At 50.6% G+C, this 19,980-nt stretch overlaps 7 protein-coding genes across 7 annotated transcripts; 6 read left to right on the top strand and 1 right to left on the bottom strand.

The window, feature by feature from the left end:
- Window positions 1-1,924: 1,924 nt before the first annotated feature.
- FTJAE_7051 (phosphatase methylesterase 1) lies at window positions 1,925-3,243 on the top strand (the record flags this gene model as incomplete). The annotated part of the gene is made up of 3 exons (XM_037353728.1): window positions 1,925-2,139; window positions 2,197-3,017; window positions 3,077-3,243. 3 exons carry the CDS (start codon window positions 1,925-1,927, stop codon window positions 3,241-3,243), a joined length of 1,203 nt encoding a protein of 400 aa, XP_037205876.1.
- Window positions 3,244-4,545: 1,302 nt separating this feature from the next.
- On the top strand, window positions 4,546-5,103 carry FTJAE_7050 (CFEM domain protein; the record flags this gene model as incomplete). The annotated part of the gene is made up of 2 exons (XM_037353727.1): window positions 4,546-4,623; window positions 4,717-5,103. 2 exons carry the CDS (start codon window positions 4,546-4,548, stop codon window positions 5,101-5,103), a joined length of 465 nt encoding a protein of 154 aa, XP_037205875.1.
- A 998-nt stretch (window positions 5,104-6,101) lies between these two features.
- On the top strand, window positions 6,102-8,086 carry FTJAE_7049 (PKHD-type hydroxylase ofd1; the record flags this gene model as incomplete). Its single annotated transcript, XM_037353725.1, has 2 exons — window positions 6,102-6,165; window positions 6,219-8,086. 2 exons carry the CDS (start codon window positions 6,102-6,104, stop codon window positions 8,084-8,086), a joined length of 1,932 nt encoding a protein of 643 aa, XP_037205874.1.
- A 284-nt stretch (window positions 8,087-8,370) lies between these two features.
- Window positions 8,371-9,576, bottom strand: FTJAE_7048 (uncharacterized protein; the record flags this gene model as incomplete). Its single annotated transcript, XM_037353724.1, has 1 exon — window positions 8,371-9,576. One exon carries the CDS (start codon window positions 9,574-9,576, stop codon window positions 8,371-8,373), a length of 1,206 nt encoding a protein of 401 aa, XP_037205873.1.
- Window positions 9,577-11,424: 1,848 nt separating this feature from the next.
- Window positions 11,425-14,412, top strand: FTJAE_7047 (uncharacterized protein; the record flags this gene model as incomplete). Its single annotated transcript, XM_037353723.1, has 3 exons — window positions 11,425-11,725; window positions 11,881-13,062; window positions 13,118-14,412. 3 exons carry the CDS (start codon window positions 11,425-11,427, stop codon window positions 14,410-14,412), a joined length of 2,778 nt encoding a protein of 925 aa, XP_037205872.1.
- A 1,880-nt stretch (window positions 14,413-16,292) lies between these two features.
- On the top strand, window positions 16,293-18,225 carry FTJAE_7046 (uncharacterized protein; the record flags this gene model as incomplete). Its single annotated transcript, XM_037353722.1, has 4 exons — window positions 16,293-16,580; window positions 16,640-16,903; window positions 16,954-17,044; window positions 17,102-18,225. The coding sequence occupies 4 exons, from the start codon at window positions 16,293-16,295 to the stop codon at window positions 18,223-18,225; spliced, it is 1,767 nt and encodes a 588-aa protein (XP_037205871.1).
- A 322-nt stretch (window positions 18,226-18,547) lies between these two features.
- Window positions 18,548-19,953, top strand: FTJAE_7045 (uncharacterized protein; the record flags this gene model as incomplete). The annotated part of the gene is made up of 4 exons (XM_037353721.1): window positions 18,548-18,710; window positions 18,758-18,914; window positions 18,971-19,043; window positions 19,093-19,953. 4 exons carry the CDS (start codon window positions 18,548-18,550, stop codon window positions 19,951-19,953), a joined length of 1,254 nt encoding a protein of 417 aa, XP_037205870.1.
- Window positions 19,954-19,980: the final 27 nt, after the last annotated feature.

The following is a 19,980-nucleotide window of genomic DNA, read 5'->3' as shown; positions in this document are numbered from 1 at the left end:
ATTCACAGCCATCCCACTACTACGCGGGTACCATGACATTGCTCACTCAATCCGCTCAGGTTTGTCTTACCTTTTCCAAGTAATTCAAGGAGCTTGACAAGCGTCAAGAAAGTGATCTAAAGGAAGCGACGCTTTAGGTCGTGGGAATTTCACATCAGAATTTCCTCCCCCACCCCTCTCCTGATGTCTTTTTGTACGTCTCGCCGGTGTGCAGATCAAGGCAGGACCCTAAAAAAGTTGTACAGATCATAGATTTCATTATTCTATTTTCTACGTGAACGTCTTGGGTTGTGCCGCTAACAGCTGCTAAATAGTTGTCAGTATCTATATGATCCCGGTCAGTGAGGTTGCGATATCCGAGGACAGATGCAAACTCGCGCAGCAACCAATGAGAGCCATGGTCATGTCGATCATAAAAGCGAATGACAACTGTGTGACGTGCTTTCTTTGACCTCAATACTTGTCACTTCTGCGCCACTTGGCTGCCTTATTTAGCCCGTTCCCCATTCCTCTTTCAGAGAGTCTAGGAGAGTCAACAGATGCTAACTAGAGTGTATTTTTCATATTAAGTTCTCGTTTGCCAGCACCACATATCGGACCAGGATGCAGGAACATGGAATCTTTGAGCCGCTAGCTGAGCGCCAGCGGATTCGCTTGGAGCAAGATTAGGCACTCGAACGGTGAACGGTGGGCTGCTAACCCTGTTCAGTTTGATTCGGCGTCGAACAAGGTTTCTGTTTCTTTTGCTGACAGGGGTTCGGGCAGGCGATGTTTCTTGCTCGGCCGAGTGTCTCGTGAACAAGGTGTTCAGAAAATTCCGAGGCATTTGTGTTGGTGTTCCAGATTTTCTATGTATCGTCTGCAGGGTAGGCGAATTATTCAATGTGAATACTTGTTCTTATTGTCCTTGGGCACTTCACTAAGTCAAAAAGAAAGAGGGCAAATGGCCATGAAAAGTACCTATGTAGTTATAGCGGTTATACTACGTATTGAGTTCGTGATGGGAATTTCCATTTTCGGTCCCTCCCCACGACGGTCAAGTAACCGTCTAGCCATCACCCCTAAGGCTGTCGAAGAAGTGAGCTACTGTATGGGTGGGTGTCAGACAGACCTTTCAAGATCTAAAGAATGAAACCATATGATGCTATAGTTAAAATGGGTTGAGCCTAAGATCTAGACGAGGCGCCGAGCCAGAACTTTGTGGCCCTATCAGAGAACAGCGTGGCCAGAAGCTTAAACTACCTATATCGATGAGATAGCTATGCCAATTGACAGTGGCTTGATCGGGCATGGGGATGTGGGAATATTGATGCTTGGGCTTTTCACGATGACACCTCCATCAGTCATTATCGTATTAAACGATATACCAGGGATGGCCGAAGTTGCATATAAATTGTTGTCAACTTGTTGTTCGAGACTCAACTAAGCACTGATCGGTCGAAATGGCTTTCCTTAGTAAGAGACATGTCTGCATCCACAAAGAAGCCGCTCCCAGGTAAGCAAAGGAACTGTATTGGTGCAAGACAACATACCAACTTAATGACGAGGTTTATTAGGAAAATAAGAGAATGGTTAGAAACCACATGATGCAAATACCCGCACTGTAGATTAGCTGTGGATTTCTCTTTATATACAGTGTGCAAACCAAAAGCACACACTATGCCCCAGTGTTTGCAAAGGCAAATGGATTCGGATTGTGCTGGTTGGCTGACTCGGGTATTGCCCGACCATCATCACCAGTTGCTAAAGACACCAGAGGACACCACTGCGGCTCCCATACTGTGCTGATCAAAAGCGACGTGGCTCGTAGAAAGCTAGAGGCTATCACGAGTGTCAGCACCAGGAGCGTTTCGTGCCGTCCGCATCTGTTTTCGCATATTGGCATTGCGAATGGAACCTACGTCATCTACACATCGTATCTATCATGAGCGACCTGCAGCGAGCATGGGCCAAGGCCAAGTACAGCATATCTAACGATACATTTGACGAGGTCGACGAGGAACACGAGAATGATGTACTCCCCGAGTTGCCGGAGCCTGTCGACGATGACTCTTCCTCAGCCTCGTCCGCCTCATCCGTCTCCTCGACAGGAACCATCATACCATCGCCCAACCAGAAGCTGTTTGCTCGACCTCAAGGGTACTTTCCAATCAGCACTTTGATCAAGTGAAACATGGCGGGACTGACAGGCTACAGAGTCGCCCGCGGCAGGACCCTGGAGCAGATTCCCTGGACAACCTATTTTGAGCGCGAATTGTCTCTGAAGTCAGAGCAGGACCCGGAAGTAGTCTACCATGCCTACCTCACTTCACCGGTCGGAAAAGGACCATTGTTTGTGATGCACCATGGTGCCGGATCATCAGGGTTGTCGTTCGCCGTTGTTGCTTCTGAAATAAAGAAGCGGTTGTCCACAGCAGGTATCCTGGCCATTGACTGTAGAGGTCACGGGTCCACAAATGCACCGGGCGACAAGGCACTGGACATGAGACTGGACACTCTATCTTCGGATCTGTTCTGCATGGTGCAGCTCACAAAGAGTGAGATGGCCTGGCCAGAGATGCCCCCAATAGTGCTCGTGGGACACTCCTTAGGCGGAGCAGTTGTTACTGACCTGGCCAAGTCCGGTAGGCTAGGAACGTCAGTTTTAGGGTATGCTGTGTTGGACGTTGTGGAAGGCTCCGCTATTGATGCTCTACAAAGCATGCACACCTATTTGTCTACGAGACCACTGGGCTTCGCAACTCTGCAAGCAGGTATCGAATGGCACATTCGATCTCGGACGATACGAAACTCCATCTCTGCTCGGACGTCTGTTCCTGCGCTACTCGTCTTTAACGAGAACGACGACCCGACAAGGCCGTGGCGATGGCGGACCAACTTGGGTGCAACACAGCCATACTGGGAAGGTTGGTTTATAGGGCTGAGCAAGAAGTTCTTGGGGGCGAAGGGAGGAAAACTCCTACTGCTCGCTGGTACTGACAGGCTGGACACCGAGTTGACCATCGGCCAAATGCAGGGTTTGTTAACCGTTGGACTAATGCCGCTTTCTGAACATTGTGTACTGACCGACCGACAGGGAAATATGCATTGCAAGTGTTCCCCGAGGCCGGTCACTTCATCCACGAAGATTTGCCGGAGAAGACAGCCGTTTCGCTGGTCGACTTCTTTCGCAGAAACGACAGGAGTGCGCTCGTGCTTCCTCCTAAGGTTTCGGATCTTCTCAAACAGGGCAAAAGAGTATGAAAAAGAGACTAAATTGACAAGGTCTAACGTGTTACTCATGACGTTGGCTTCATCAAACCTTGTTTGATGCCGACCCAACGAGCGGTGCACCGCCCAAGAGCCGGATTATACTTTCAAAAGCACATTGAAAGTGGGTAGGTTAATATGACAGTCATGCAAAATACAGATATGCAACCTGCCACTCCAGGTTCCTTCCGAGCATCTAACACCTCGGAAGAGAGGATATGATAGCAGTTCTGATAGCGGTGGCTAGGTAAGGAACTATTTGCGGAGGCGTCTATTGAGCAGAGATAGACTTGCTGTGAATAACCGGGCTGGACCCCAAAGATAGAAGCATGAATTGAGACACTAGAGGATCAATAGTGATTGCCAATCATTCCCAGATGATCGAGACGTTCTTGTGTCCCATAGCCTTGGTATTAATCAGGTATCTGATGATGAATTTCTCCTTTCGGTGTACTGGCACCACGGTTGGCATGCTCTAAAAACGCCTTGACGATCGGGAATAGACTAAGTTCTATTGATATGAAGTGGCCCTCGGGGGGGCAAGAAAACAGCGAACCTTAAGATACAGTGTCAAAATAAACTCATCAAAAGCTACCCTAATCTTAGGCTACATTACCTAAGTCTTTTTGTCATCTAGGATTATGGTCCTGTGTTTTCTTTCCTCCCCTAGAGTGGCTTCTATTGAGACACATTTTCTGAAACCAAGCTACTTTGCTATCCTTGTTGATTACATATCAGATGTTTGTTTATGTAGCATACAGTACAACAAGAACGATACATCGTGTTCATGTTTGAATTTAATTGAAATTATTGCAGATGTTTGGGTATTGATCATCGTCCCCACGGGGCCGTTTCACCCGATTATAAGGCGGTTCCATCGCTGCGATACTCCGTAGCGATGCGTGCAATCTGCCGAAATGGTCTGGAACACGTGGAAATGTGGCGATTGGCTGGTGATCTGCATATGTATCATTAGAGTTGGTGGAATTTTACAGAGTACGGATACGGCTCACACATTTTGCCGCTTCTAGGGACCGTGAGCGTTTATTACGAGAGGGAACAGGCCCGCTAGCATGGTTACAACTTAGGTCAGGGTGCTCAAGAGTACATAATGGGCGTAGCTTCTGTGTAAGCTCGTTTGCCTTTTGGTGAGAGCTGGGTAAAACTGTCTTGTCTCACTTAAGGAGTCTCTTTTAAATCTACGACGCGCGTACGTGAAACCGCATAACTCTCTCTTCTTGACATTCATTCAGTTCCAATTCCATTTCCAATATCTTTACTGTCCGAGTATTCATCATGAAGCTGTCTGTATTCACATCCGTCCTCCTGGCTGGCCTTGTTGCCGCTCAGCAAGAGAAGTTGCCTAAATGCGCTGTACGTCGCAAAGTCTCCCTCACCGGCTGAATATCCGGACTCGATACGTTACCGCTCGCAATTCCACGATGCTAATCTCTTCTGTCTATATAGCAACCATGTGTTGACAAGTACACCACCGGTGGCGGCGTCGCGGGATGCGGACAGCTCGACGTCAAGTGCATCTGCAGCAACAAGGACTTCCTGTCTGGCATCGCATGTTGTCTTGAGGACAAGTGTGATGCCGCCGGTAAGGAGACCGCCGTCAAGTACGCCAAGCAGATCTGCTCGACCGCCGGAGTGACCAACCTTCCCGACGAGGTTACATGCGACAAGAGCGCCGCCTCTGGCAGCGCAACTGGTACTCCTACTTCCAGTGCTGGTAGCAGCCAGACCTCGCCCGCGAGTGCCAGCGCCAGTGGCGATAGCGGCAATGCTGCTGCGCGTGAGGGCGCCGCTGGTGTCTTGGGTGTTGTCATGGCTATGCTCTTTGCCCTGTAAGGGACAATAGTGGTACCATGTAATTCGTTCAAAGTTGTTTTATCATCAAGAGGAGGGCTGTAATTGGGAATAAGTAAATAAATTGTCATTTTCTGTTCTATGCATGCAAATTTATGGAGTTTAAAGCCGTACTACTACTATGTAGTCGCCGCGAGACTGTTCTTGTTGGTGATAGTTTATAAATTTATATCAATTGAAATTCTGTCTCAAGACACATTCTGTACTCCCCGTACCTCCAATGTTTAACCCAGAACATCCTTCTGTTTTAGTTTTATATTAAGTGAAATATCCTCTGTAACAAAGTTAAGAATTTGAAAGAGGCTTTAGCCTGTAAGGCATAAAGATGTCTCATGTGATTCTCTGGCAAGGTGATGCTACAACCCACAGCGTATGAGGTGTTCAGACATTGACCAGTACGACTTTTACTAATGTCTTGGGCCGCGAAATAGTATACCGTGCTTAATATCCTCAGAAATTCTTACTCGATGAGGGCTGAATCGGCGCGTACATGCATAGGTAGCCATGCATAACCTCTATGCATCATGTCTGGCTCCAGCCAGTAATCAGATAAGGTCCACCATCGGCCCATCATCATGGCTGCTCTCCTTAGCGCCCATGGCTGGCTCATGAGGAAGAGGTGGTCAATAAACGGCGGGATTGACTATCTACAATTGAAACATGAAAGATAATTTTAGATTCGACTGAAAGAAACCTAAACACTCACAGTACCTGAAGGGTATGCAATTGATATTTAAATTAAATTCTGTGGCCTGTTGCTCTTACATCTCGACCCGTACATGACAGGCTCATACTCAGACATTGGTACGCTTCCTGGAATGGGTCGATTTTCGGAGCCAAAATTTTAAAGATTGGCGACGTCAGCCCATTCTTTGCGCTGCGACTTCGCACAACTTTCGCGACCCAAGGTACTCAATTTATCTACAAAAGCCCTCCCACTTCGCACAGCCTCTGGAAATCATACCAATTGCGCTGGCATCATGAAGAGAAAAGCGGAAGCAGCTGTTGGATCCTCCAAGGCCAACAAGAAAAAGTCCAAGCCTTGTAAGCACTCCCAATCCTTCTTTCGCGACCTTCCACTCACCAGACTTTTCCAGCTTTGACCGCAGAGGAAGCTCAGAAACGGTTTCGTGCTGGTATTTTCGAAAAGAAGGTCCTCGATTCTTATACGGATCAATATGCTCAGTCAGAACCTTATAAGCATGCCGTCATCAACGGCCTTGTAGACGATTCCCTTCTTCGATCGGTTCGCAGCGAGATCAAGGCCAACGTCGAGTTCACCCCCAAGGAGACCGATATCTACAAGATCCACCAGTCAGGCGACCTGGCCAATCTCGACGGTCTCGACGACGAGTCTCTAGCTAAGCTGCCTTCGCTGCTCAAGCTGCGCGATGCTATATACTCCGAAGCCTTCCGCAACTATGTCTCTCACATTACAAATTGCGGCCCGTTGAGCGGTCGCAAGACTGACATGGCTATCAACATCTATACGCCTGGCTGCTACCTCCTTTGCCATGACGACGTCATTGGTAGCCGGCGCGTTAGCTATATCCTCTACCTCGTTGACCCCGACACGCCCTGGAAGCCCGAATGGGGTGGCGCGCTCCGTCTGTTCCCCGTGCAGGAGCTCAAGGACAAGGAGGGCGAGATAGCAAAGACACCGCTTCCTGACGTTACAAAAGTCATCCCGCCTGCGTGGAACCAGCTGAGCTTCTTCGCTGTCCAGCCTGGAGAGAGTTTCCACGATGTCGAGGAGGTCTATCGCGCCGAAACAAAGGAGCAGCTAGAGAGGGACGGTGGTCGCATTCGTATGGCTATCAGTGGGTGGTTCCATATTCCCCAGATTGGAGAGGACGGCTACATCAAGGGAGAAGAGGAGAGAAACGCCAAGAACAGCGGCTTGATGCAACTTCAGGGCAATCCTGCTCAGTACGATATGCCCCAGCCTCAGGTTATGAAGGTTGATAAGGCCAGTCAGGAGGGCTTCGATGAAGCCGATCTTGAGTTTCTGCTCAAGTACATCTCGCCAGCATACTTGGTTCCTGATGCCTTGGAAGAGATCTCCGAGACCTTCAACGAGATGTTTGAAATCACCTTGCCAGATATTTTGGGCAAGAAGTTTGCCCAGCGCCTAAGGGACTACGTCGAGGCTGAGGAGAAGAAACCCGTACAAGAAGATACTGCTACGATAGAAAAGACGACTTCATGGCGTGTAGCCAAGCCTCCCCACAAGGCGCGATATCTCTACCAACAGCCCAGCGGGCCTGACCAGCTTCGTACCTCACAGGAGGAATCTCCCATCACTGAACTTCTCGACATCTTCCTGCCCAGCCGTCAGTTCCGCCAGTGGCTCCAGATGGCCACCAAAACCACAATCGAAAGTGCCGATCTCCTCGCGCGCCGTTTCCGCCGTGGTCTCGACTATACTCTCGCGACTGGCCACGAGGGCAAGGCGCGCGTAGAGATCAACCTCGGATTCACACCTACATCTGGCTGGGGTGACGATGAAGAAGAAGATCCCGAGGAAGAAGCTGAAAATCAGAACGGCGAGGATGTAAAAGGCAAAGGAAAAGGCAAAGCCAAGGCTGTAGAGAAAAAGAAGAGGGAGGAGGAGGAAATACCTGAAGTCGGCGGCCAAGAAATCTTCATGTCCGGTGATGATGATGCCGATGAAGATGCCGCCGTATATAAGACAGGCGATGATGACGACAACATTCTCTTCTTCCAAGCTGCGTCATGGAACAAGATGACCATTGTTATGCGCGATAGCGGCGCTCTCAAGTTCGTCAAATACGTCAGCAAGAGCGCCAAGGGCGACCGATGGGATATCTCTGGTGCCTTTGAGATCGAGGAGGAGGACGATGACGACGAAGACGCTGGCGAAGGAGCCGCGCCAGATGATGATGACGATGAGGAGGAGTTCCAAGGCTTCTCACCTGATGCAGCTGAGAGTGACTCTGAATAATAGCGATATGAATAGAGATTGGGAATTGCATTATGTTGCAACAATAGATACCAGGATAAAAAAAAGCACGGCAATGACTGAAAATCTGTTTGATAATAAATTCTTTCTTGATAAATAGCCTCCTTGATGCAAATTGACACGCTTTCGCGTGATAGCCTATGAAACTCCATCGTGGTATCATTATAACTAACTCCCAGTATACGGCTGCGATTCCGTTATATGTGCATGATAAATATTGAATGCCCCAAAAGTCTGATCCATGTTTGCCTTTACTCTTTCACTCCTCACAACCCAAGAGCGGGTTCGGATTTATGGTTGAAAAGGCCAGCTGCTTCTGCTCGCAGTAGCTCCGTAACTCCCTGCGCTTCTTGTGTTCTTCCAGATTGAGTCAAGTGGGTGACTGTGTCGTGGCCTAAGAAGGCGAGCCATGATACAGTGCTTAGCTGGCCTAGCTTCGACTTCTGCTCAACGGTATTAACTAGCTTTCGTAGTCTTTGCTTGTCTTTGAAGAATTTTAGAGCAGGAAGGTGATCAGGATGTGTGGGGTGGTAGAGGTGTAAATGAGCACGTTCCAAGAGAAAAGGTTGTGGCAGACGATCGGCCGTGGCAATATGAGCATCAAAAAGCTCTTCAGATGGAGCCGGTCGACTGTAAGATTCGACGGTCGAGAGCCATGAGACTGACCTCCATGACGAGACTAGAAGATCCGATAGTAGTGGGCTGGTCCGGAAAAGTTGCTGTGCTTGCAACATAGTAGAGATGCCTGAGTCAAGGTTGCCATATTGAGGCTGACACTTTGTCTTGACGAGTTCCCCGAGTAAGTTGGATGCTCTCCTGAGACGCTTTTCATTCGACAGGTCTCCAGAGGTGTTGTTGATTGTCCGCGCAAGCCATTCCCAAGCAATTTCTTCCATGCCTTCTGCCACCAGGAACGGAGACAACGCTCTGATAAAGGAATAATTGTCCATAAATCGTAGATCCTGCTCAGCACCACAAGCTCGTAGCCATCTTATAATACGACCTGACATACCCGATGTAGCTAGACCCCCAAGACCTGGTTCATTCGCCTGCAGTTGCTTTGCTTTAGCAACCATCACACCGATGGCGGCCTTGGGTGTCATCAATCCTCGAGCTACAGCATGGTCAAACACCTCTATAGGATCACGCGTTGGTGCAGCCAAAGAAGGCGATGCTAGGCTTGAAGGGAACGTCGATGTGACATCTTTGTTGTAGCTGAACAGCGGGTTCGACAGGATATCATTCAAATGCCGGTTTGTAGCTGATAGTCGGGCAGGATCAACATTTCTAGGTTTCGCAGCAGCCGGTGATAGACTATTGGGCCTCTCTCCATATTCACGATCGAGCTGTTTTCGAAAGGAACTCTTGAGACCGTCCAGAAGCTTTTGAGATTGCTGTTTAGACAAGGGTAGGGGTTCGTGATAGGATGCGAACAGATTCTTGAGTGACTGAACCGACTTTGTTGTGAACATGGCGGGCCAGAGAGAGTGAGTCTGGTAGGCGGTTGTATTGCTGGCAAGCCCTGCCCTCAAGAATGCCAGAAGGATGTAGGGATGCGACGAGTCGTCGGGAAAGCAGTGTGGACTAGGGTCGGTGTTGATGGGTTTCGGTCATGTGTTCTAAAGTTGATTCTAGCATGATGCCATCGTTGAACGAGTTACGCCACAAAGCGGGCCGCTGGGACGCATCATGTGATGTAAGGGGTTTCCAGCCTCGGGTGGCTCAATTCAAAACATGGGGAAAGCCACTGCTCCTAGGGTTGGCTTCCAAGAAGCTACTGCTCATCATGCTATACCTTCATCAAATACAGTTACAGATCGATATTACCTAAACTCTGGGTTTGAGCGGTCTGTTACAGCAGGTTAATGGTGCTCTTTACGTCCGATAGAGGGCGATATACATGGCACATTAGCATGAACACAGAACGTGAGTATGAATTACGGACGGATATGCATAGCAAGGAGTGGAGGGAGCTTGAGTGGACACAGCCTGACTGCGCTAAGCGTGCTTGTGTTGCAAGAGCCCCTGGCCTGAAAATTGGTCTCTGTCTGGTGTATCGAGACTTCGATGATGGTCTAGCTCATTCCTTTTGAGCGCTAGATGCGGCCAGTCGAAGGTACCGGTACGTGATATTGTGGGAGGGTGCCTGACAGGAGCCTCACAGCTTACGGGTGAGTGCTGACAGCCGAATATTCAGGTGCCGCATTCTCAAACCACCATTCGCAATGTATTGAGGACATGGCGCTTGATTATCTGACCGGCGTGTAACCGCCAATTGCGTCTCACTGAGACTCGGCACGCCTGAGAAAAGAGCGGTGATGGAAAACGCACCTCTAGGAATATGTATTGTCGTTATGCTTGACTTTCCGCATGAAGCATCTGATAGGCAAGTCCCTGTCCCTGAAATGCGAATGTGACGTCCTTCTCCAACATTTCAGTCCAAGTCCGATTATTTGCTACGTGCTCGTGTGGGCTTCCTCGCAGGGGCCCGAACACGGCGAGCCCCAAACTCCAAGATCCTTGGCTGAACTTGGGGCTAAGCGACCAAGGGAAGGTCAAGGCTCTGACTCTCGAGGTACCGAGTGACACAGAAACGGCAAAGGACAGCTATGCATCCAGCAAGTACAAGTACTTACGGTCATGCCGTTGAGGTACTGACGCCACCTAGCAAACTGTCTCCAATAGTTAGGTCGATCTGCTTCCGGCCAGGGCAAAGTGTCGACGTCGGACGTTTTCAATTGGACGAATTGAATGTTTTAGATCCTTGGACGCTTTTGTTAGGGTGTTCAGCACAGCGTGAGAGCACCTAATGAGCCACTGTAAGAGGGCTGAGATATAGCACAGATGTGTCTGTCAAGGGGGCCAAAAGAGGCCTGAAGCGTTCTCACAGTGGTAACCCAGCCGCTAGAGGCAAAACCTTCGTAACCTCCACCTCCTCCACTGCCACTGACTTACGGAGTGGTGCTGAGTGCCCTGAAAGTGAACGCAAGCCCAAGGCTCCATTTCTTCTGCTTTGCTTCTGGGGAAAACCTCGTCCCGTCTCCTCCTCCTCTCCCTTTGACTAGCACCAACCAAAACACAATAAACTCTTTCCTCTCTTCTCCATCCATCATCGACGCCTTCAACTGTCGACCACGGATTCACGGTCGACTTTGTCCTTCAACCTGCCTGTTGTTCCCGCAGAGGACAGCTGACAGGCCGCTTCCTTTTTCCTTCCATTGATTTCCTCTCCACACTTTGAGTTTGAGCCTCCATAGCTCTCCTCCCGCACAACACGCACGCACACACACACCAACTCATAATCAACCACAACCCATCTAATGTCCGAAGTGACTTCACGGACGTCCGCCTCGCGCGGCAGAGGCTCTGGCCGCGGTGGTAGAGGAGGTTTCGCCGGTCGCGGCGGCCGACGAACCAATGGCGACAAGCCCGACCACAGCACCGCTGATTCCCAAGGTGCATTCGAAGATGAAGGAGACTTTGGCGAGCTTCGAAAGCAATATGGCGACAAGACCTCGGTGATTCGCGAGATGTTCCCCGACTGGTCTGAGGCCGATGTCCTTTTTGCTCTCCAGGAAACGAACGGCGACGAGAACGAAGCCGTCACCCGCATTGCTGAGGGTATGTTACACTCTTTACCCACCTCAACCTCAGTCCACCCCTCGCGCCCACGCTATACACGTACAATCTGTTCGATGATAGCTGCGCATCAACTCCCTACTGCCCTCGTGATCTGATACCCGCCTGTTTCTGCTGCTAACACATGCTCTCTTCAGGAACAATCTCTCAATGGGGCGAGGTTTCAAAGCCCAAGAAGGCTTCCCGAGCTAAGGTTAAGGACCAAGCTCCCGCATCTTCGAACGACGCGACGTCTACTGGACCCCGAGCCACTCGTGGTGGCCGAGCTGTATCTGAGGGGGGTCGTGGCCGAGGCCGAGCTACAGATCGAGGAGGCCGTAGCACACGTGGCCGACCCTCTGTTGCTCCCACCAACGGTGCTGGAACCAAGGACAGCTCAGCCTTGTCTGTTCCCACAGAGGAGTCATCTGCTTGGGGCACTAAGGAACCCAAGAAGGAGACCTCAGAGGAGAACCAGCCCATTGCTGAACAACCTGCCCCATCTGCGACAACAGAGGCACCCAAGCCTGCTGCCCCTGCAGTGAAGACCTGGGCAAGCATGCTCCGTCAGTCCGCTCCTCCCAAGGCCCCGCCCAAGCCAAAAGAAGCTCCTGCTGCTCCTCAGCCAGCTGCCGAACACGCTGAAACTGAATCTGCCCCCGAACCTATCGAACCCGAGGCTGAGGTCGTCCCCGAGCCTGAGTCTGAAAACGTACCTGCCCCCGCCGTCGACGAAGCTGATGAGACTACACCCGTTGTCGATACCGCTACTCCCGCCGAAGTTCCTCACGTTAATGTAGAGCCCGAGGTGGCTCTCCCCCCCTCCAAGGACGAGCTTACCGAATCAAATCTTGAACAGGTTGTTGACGAATCCAAACCGCCTCCGACTGGTACTGTAGCAAGCACCGCCGCTGACTCTTGGGACCCTCGACAGAACCCCGCAAGTGTTACTGCTACACCTATCTCTGCTGCTCAACAGCAGCATGCCGCCCCTCCCAGCGGATTCGCTGCCACCGCTGCCAAAGCTACAGCTGAGCGAACCGTCCGTACTCCCAGCCATCATCACCATCAGCGCCGTGTCCTCGACCAGGAAGAAGCTGTGCGTATGCCTGGCAACCGAGAGGTTGACCGAGCTGCTGTCCAATTCGGAGCCTTCAGTCTGAATGGCGATGAAGATATTGACGGCGACCGAGAGGAGCCCGAGACTAGAGCTCAACCTCCCGCCGACTCGCCTATCACTCATCCTCGGACCTCGCTTCCTCCCGCTACTCAAGCGGCTGTCCCCGATTCATTCGCACAGAAGCCCACTTCTACAGTTGCTCCTATCGCAGCTCCTACCGGTATGCTATCCATTGACTTCAAGTTTGCTCTTGTTTAAACGCTGACATTTTCCAGCTCCAGCTGCGCAAGCGCAGGCTCAGATTCCTGGCCAAGGTCCTGCTAGCGCTCAGCAATACGGTCGATTTGGCCAGGCTGGCGTCCAGGAGACAGTTGGAGTCCCCCAGAAGCCACTGGATCCCTTTAACCAACAGAGCACTCCCTCTACTCAACCTCCCTTCGACAACTTCGCTGCTCAGACTTCCCAGGCGCAACAGCCTGGTGGCGCTTTCAGTTCCGCACCCAGCGATTACTCCTCTTACTACACTGCGAACCAATCCGACCGAAACCCTTACAACTACTACGGCCAACAGTTTGGCCAGCAAGGAGGGCAGGGCCAGCAGGATGGCGCTGCGTCTCAGCAGCGACCTTTTGGTGGTTATGGGGCATCTCAGGTTGATAACCTGAGCCAATACCCCCAGAGCGGTCTGCACAACCAACCCCGATTTGGCGGAAGTGCTGTGGATGCTCAGAACAGCGGGAACAGCACACCCAACCCTACTACACAGGCCCAGCAACAGCAGCCTCAACAGCCCGGCCAGCAGCAACAGCAGCAGCCAGGCCAGGGATCTCAGCCCCAGTCACACGGCCAGCAGTATCCCGGCTACAACCACCCCTACTACAGCAACCCGTACTATCATCAATACTACTCTGGATACGGCCAAGGCGGATTTGGCCCTTACGGTAAGGGCGGCATGTATGGCCAGCCCTATGGCATCTCCCCCAATGCCCCCTATGATCACAGCTCATCCCCTGCTGGATTTGCTCAGTCTTCCCTTCACCGAGACAGTGGTTTGGGCTCTGGTCTTGGCGATTATGGCCGTGCGGCTACAACCCAGGCTGGCAGCCAGCCCGGCCTTGGTGGGAGCGCTTTTAACAGCGTCCATGATACCTTCAATCGTGGAGGCTCTGCTTTCCCGTCTCAAGGCCAGTCGTTCAACAGCCCAGCGCAGCCCGGCAATGCCGCGGCTGATGACCTGAAGCCATTTGGTGAGCCCAAGGCCGCTTCTGGCCCTTCTCCCTCTCTGGGTGGAGCTCGACCCGGTTCCGCTACCAACGCGCCGCCTGCTCAGAGCGGTCTCCCGCCCCCTCAGAATGTTGGTGCGTATGGCGGTTATCCTAGCCATCTTCAAGGCCATGGCCTCCATGGCAGCAATGCATATGGCATGGGCGGTAACGCCGGTACCAACCAGCACGGAAACAGTCCCTACGGGTCATATGGACAGGGCTTCGGCGGCAGTGGTTACTACAGTGGCAACCAGCAGCAGCAGCAACAACAGCAGCGCGGCGGCTGGGGAGGCAACTATCATTAGAGATCAGATGCCGAACAGGAGCGTAGCGACAGACGAGGCCGATGCCTGACGACTGGCTTGGCGGCAGCCGACGTAATGTGTTACGGAATATCTTAGTGGATGAGAGGGGACGCGAGGTGAACTATGATCAAGGAGTCGGGGGGCGGGTTATAATCAGCATGATGCATATGGCTTTCATGGAGCCGGACGAATATTCAGTCTCACACCTCAAATGTGTCTACGTGTACGTGTACGATTGTTTCTTTTTTACTTTTTCTCGAGAATCGCCTTAAGAAAAGATCAGGGTGGCACGTGGCAAAACAAATCAAAGGAAACGGAACGGAATGGAAGGGCAAGGCGTTTCGCCATGGTCTTTTTTCTCTCTCTTTCACTCTATCCCTCACTGTCATTCTCACTCTACCTGGTATTTCTTCATGTGAAACGCCTGGAGCCAAACAACGAGATTGCGTGCGTGTCATTTTCTTTCCCTGGATCAGGATTTGCTTGCTTTGATGGTATTTTTGGGTTGTTTGTCGGGGAAAGGGGGGGCTCAACTGCAACGTCTGGTTTCTTATTTACGACAACAAACAAACATTTTGGGAGACGGGGTTGAACGCGTGTTCGTTTAACAATGTATTCTTTCTTGACTTGAACCGTAGGGCGATGAGGCAAGGGAAAAGGCAAGGCGTGCATGGGAGAAGGCAATGGAAAGGAATTGAATGAATTGGTTTGGTCAGGCACGAGATTGAGAAGCTCCCTTATAAGGGCTTTGATCCAATGATATCAATGAAAATGAGAAAACTTATTGGAGAGGCAATAGTTGTCGTGCATGATGTGATGAGTACATGAGTGACTGGTCGGATACGTGCATATTGTGTAGACTGAGGGTGTTGGTCGTAGCGAGGCCTGTTGGGGGATATAGGTCTTCCTTATGCAGGCACCCCCAAACAGGAGATAGATTCCGGCCTGACTTGTAAGCAAAGATGCCATCGAGGTTATGGCATCCAATGTGTACTACGTAGATAGCAGCGCAAGACTTTGCCTGGGGAGAAAAAGCTGGCCGCTTCGTATTGTATGTATGACTGACTACCAAGTCTGTTAACCGTGAAACTCGGCTATAGACAAGATTAGTCACCAACTCAAGCGGGGAGCTATGACCAAAAAGAGGAGAAAGGGAGAGAATGACGGGATAGATAACCTCTCGCTCTAGAATTAGGCAATAGATGGACTAGATTGTGCTGCTGGTGCTGGATGGCTTTCTCCGGCAGCGGGACCCGGCATGTGAGTAAGTTGGGGATAATGAGTGGGGTTGAAGATGCGAAGAAGATCTACCATGAGAGAATAGGGTTCTATTTGCAAGGAAAGGAAGAGAGCGTCTGTTCTATTGTGTAGGTAACCCATCAAGTCATTGAGATAAGGTTGTAGTAGCGATGATCACCTTGGTAGAGATTTGTCCGTCTACTGAAGCTTGTTTGCCTGTCAATGTAACCAAGTGTTGCAGTTCCGGGAATAACATTATCCTCGTCTAATGAGAAGGAATTCGCCATTCGGCTAGACCCCATCCCCCACAGTCTACCCCAGTCAAACTGACTGATTGATACGGAGCCTCGAGGCCTTTTGGACAAAGGGGGCGAAAATAACCCAATCAATGAGCTTGCCAAAGGCATTGCAAAATATCCTGAGCATGTACAAGTATTTTTATCACTCAGAAATGAAAGTCCCAAGTTTTCTGTCATCCCTCATGTCATCCATTGGGGGTTTAGGCTTGGCTCTCAAGGGTTTGGGTCAAAGTAATATATATTACCCTGGGCATTTCCCCATTGTTACCGAGGTGATGACTTTTAGAGACTCTCTCGTTCTCCATTCTTGCTCCTTCGAGTGAGCAAAAAGGGTTTGAGATAATGGCTGACCATTCCAGTGAGAAGAGACCAGACTTTGTCATCGACTCAGCTCCCCAAAATACTGCTCTAGCCTCCTCAGGGGAGGAAAAGATTGTCCCTGGAGATGTGATCGATAACGAAAAGTCTTGTCACCCGCTCAGCTCCGACAATCGGCCTGAGGAGAATATTTCTTCCAACGATGACGGGAGCGGTGATGCAGAATCGGTAGATTCGAAGGACGAGCTGAGATTATCCAGGGCCCGTTGTATAGCTCTCGTCTGCACTGTCACAGGAGCTTCTTTTCTCAACGTGAGTCTACAATAACAGATGAGTATCAAACTCACAAACACTAACACCAACAATGATAGACTCTTGCTAGCCAGAGCGTCGTTATCATCCTCCCTCAAATTGGCCGGGCCCTTGATGTTCCTGATACGAGACTTCAATGGGTAGTATCATCCTACGTCTTGACATTTGGCTGCTTCCTTTTACTCTGGGGTCGAATCGCAGATATCTACGGCAAGAGACTGATTTTTATCCTTGGATCTTTTTGGGTTACAATCTGCTGTGTTGTCAATGCTTTCATACCTACTGAGATTGCATTCGATCTATTCCGTGGCCTTCACGGGCTGGTAAGTTACATCTTACTATGTATGACACAGGACACTGCTGATATGTCCAGGGCGCTGCTGCTAATGTCCCCACGGCGATTGGTATCCTCGGAACCACGTTTCCTCCGGGGAAGGCAAAGAACTACGCTTTCAGTGCATACGGTATGTTTTCTCTAAATAGGTACTCATACTTATCTTGGAGTGTGCTAACAACTCCAGCTGCCGGAGCCCCCCTCGGGAGCGTCTGCGGTAATCTCGTCTCCGGTCTCATCGCGGAATGGGCCAGTTGGAAATGGGTCTTTGGTGCCCTAGCCATCATGGCCGGCATGATCGCCGTTGCCGGTGTCTTCTGCATCCCGTCTCCGCCCCCGGAACTCCGACCCGAGCATAACAGCCTCCGGTCCAAGACGGCGGCTGTGGACTGGATTGGCGCTACTCTCATCACCTGCGGACTCCTTGCACTTATGTTTGCTTTGACTGAGGGAAACGTTGTTGGCTGGACTGCACCCTGGATCCCCGTGCTCATCGTTGTTTCGTTTGGGGTCATCGTTGCATTCTTCTTTTGGCAGCGATATCTTGAGCAGAAGACGAATCGGCCGCCGCTTGTCAAAGTATCAATCTTCAATAACTGGAGATTCACAGCTGTCATGATCATCATGGGCTTTTTCTTTGGCGGATTCAACAACTATCTCATTTACGCAACGTACTACTTCCAGGATTACCAAGGTCTCTCACCGCTACAGACCATGTTGCGATTCATCCCTACCGGTGTAAGCGGATTCATTGTTGCCTTCTTCACGGCGTACTTCCTTTCACGGATTCCGACGTTCTTTATCCTGGCGTTTGGACATGTGGCTGTTTGCATTGCTGCTGTTTTATACGCCGTGCCAATTCCCCCGACGACCTCGTACTTCGCATGGGGATTCTGGGCTATGATCCTCTCTGTTGTTGGAGCCGACACGGCTTGGCCTTGCCTCACGCTCTTTACTTCACATTCTCTTCCGAAAGAGGACCAAGCTGTTGGCGGTGCACTCATCAACTCTTCTGGTATGATCGGTCGTGCCATTTCATTAGCTATTGCCACTTCTATACAGTCATCTGTCATGGCCAAAGAAAGAGGCGTAAGTGTTCAACATGTTGGGCCAGTCAAGGAATGGGATGCACCGTCTCTAAAGGGTCTTCGCGCCGGAGCTTGGACAAACTTTGGCATCCTTTTCATTGCACTCGCACTCGTTGTGTACACCTTCAGGAGTATGGAAATCATTGGAAAGATTCCAGATCGTCCGGAAAGATCTGAGGGTGTGGTTAACCAGGAGGATACAGACGTTGAGAGACGAGGATAATGAGGCTCCAACGTGACCAACTAAGTAAAAAATAGGTAGTTATGCATATCTAACAAGCACAGTAAGAACAAATATCTGACATTTCTATTTGTTCCTGATTTGGTGATATGCATATCAGAGCCGGTTCTTCTATTGCGCCGTTATCCCATTGTGTGCTTTGATATCTCTCCGCCGGGGCATCAGTCAGCCCGATATCTAGGACCGTCTTGGCCGGAGCAGTCGTTGGAAGGACACGCAGTTCAGCTTATAAGGGACATGGACAAGTATATTAATGTATATTGATGTCTCATTCCTTAATAGCGCCAACTTCCACGTTGACATAATGATCGACATTGTCCTCCTAGGTGCAACGGGCTACACAGGCCGCCTGTGTGCATCATACATGGCCCAGGTCCTCCCGGGCAATGTATCATGGGCCATCGCAGGTCGCAGCAAGAGTAAACTCCAAGTTTTACACAAAGAACTTCAGCTTGAAGAGCCAAAATGTCTGCTGTACGCCCTCGTGTTATTTCCACTTATTAAACGCTCATAGGTACTGTGTACGCTCTTGACCTCGCTTCCGACGAAGCCATCTCCGAACTCGTCAAGACATCCCGTGTGATTGTGAATACTATTGGTCCTTATGCCACCACATGTGGAACGGCTGTGATCAGAGCCTGCGCTGAGAACGGCACCGATTATGTGGATTGGTAAGCATACACCATCTCACAGCGTGTAGGTAACACTTCGACTTACACCAACAAAGTAGCGGAGAGCCCGCCTGGATGCGAGATATTATCGCCCAGTATGACGCGATAGCCTGTAACTCTGGTTCAAGAGTATGACAATTAAGCTGCCTACTTTCCGGTCCTTGTCTGACGCTACTAGATTATCATGACCGCTGGCTGGGCTGCCGTTCCCGCAGATCTATCCGTCTATCTCGCCGCTCTAAAACTTCAACGCCACTTCTCTCTTCCTACTCGTGAAGTCCTGGTCTGTCTTGAAGATGTCCGCGGTTCTTTCAGCGGCGGAAGCCTCAGCTCACTGTGTAGCCTCGAGCCCGTCAAGATCGCCCCTTTTGATTTATCTCCTCTGCCAAGGACTGAACAACAAGTGGCCAAGACGGGGGTTCTTCCGCCCCCCAACGCTTTTGACGTCCAAACCGTTGATGAACTGGGCGTTTTAGTGGAAAGTACCCATGGACAGATAGAAGAGGTTGTCGTCGGCCGAAGCTGGGGCTTATACGCTGGTCGTGGGTCAGGCTTCCTGAGCCCGGAAGGCTACGGAGAGGATTTCTTCTTCTCGTCACGAATGAAATGCTCTAATGCTTTATCAGCGTTGATGTTCCGGACAAGCCTCTCCCTTGTCACAAATGCGATTACAAAAATCCCTCCTGTACGCTACTTGGCCGCCCGGATGTTCCCACCAGGAACAGGTCCGTCTGAGGAAGCCCGTAGAAGCCACTATTTCAAGTATCGCACTCTGGCTATAGCAGACAACAAAGGAGCCGAGCCTGTTCCGAAAGTGGAAGTCAAGTTCGCATATAGTGGTGATCCGTATGTGTTCACAGGCGTGGCACTGACGCAAGCGGCATTGGTTCTCCTACAAGGAATCATACCTTCTCACAAACGCGGAGGTATTTTGACCCCTGCAGCGTTGGGCGAAGAGTATGTAAGGAGGCTAAAACAGCCGGAGGCGGGTGTCGAGATAGAGGTTGAGGTACTGGGCGAACAATTCGACCGTGTGTAAAAGAAGATTCATCGCTATATCGTGTTT

The sequence above is a fragment of the Fusarium tjaetaba genome (genome assembly GCF_013396195.1).
Source record: "Fusarium tjaetaba strain NRRL 66243 chromosome Unknown NRRL66243_c0000139, whole genome shotgun sequence".
NCBI lineage: Eukaryota > Fungi > Ascomycota > Sordariomycetes > Hypocreales > Nectriaceae > Fusarium > Fusarium tjaetaba.
This window is presented reverse-complemented; position numbering and strand designations above follow the sequence as displayed.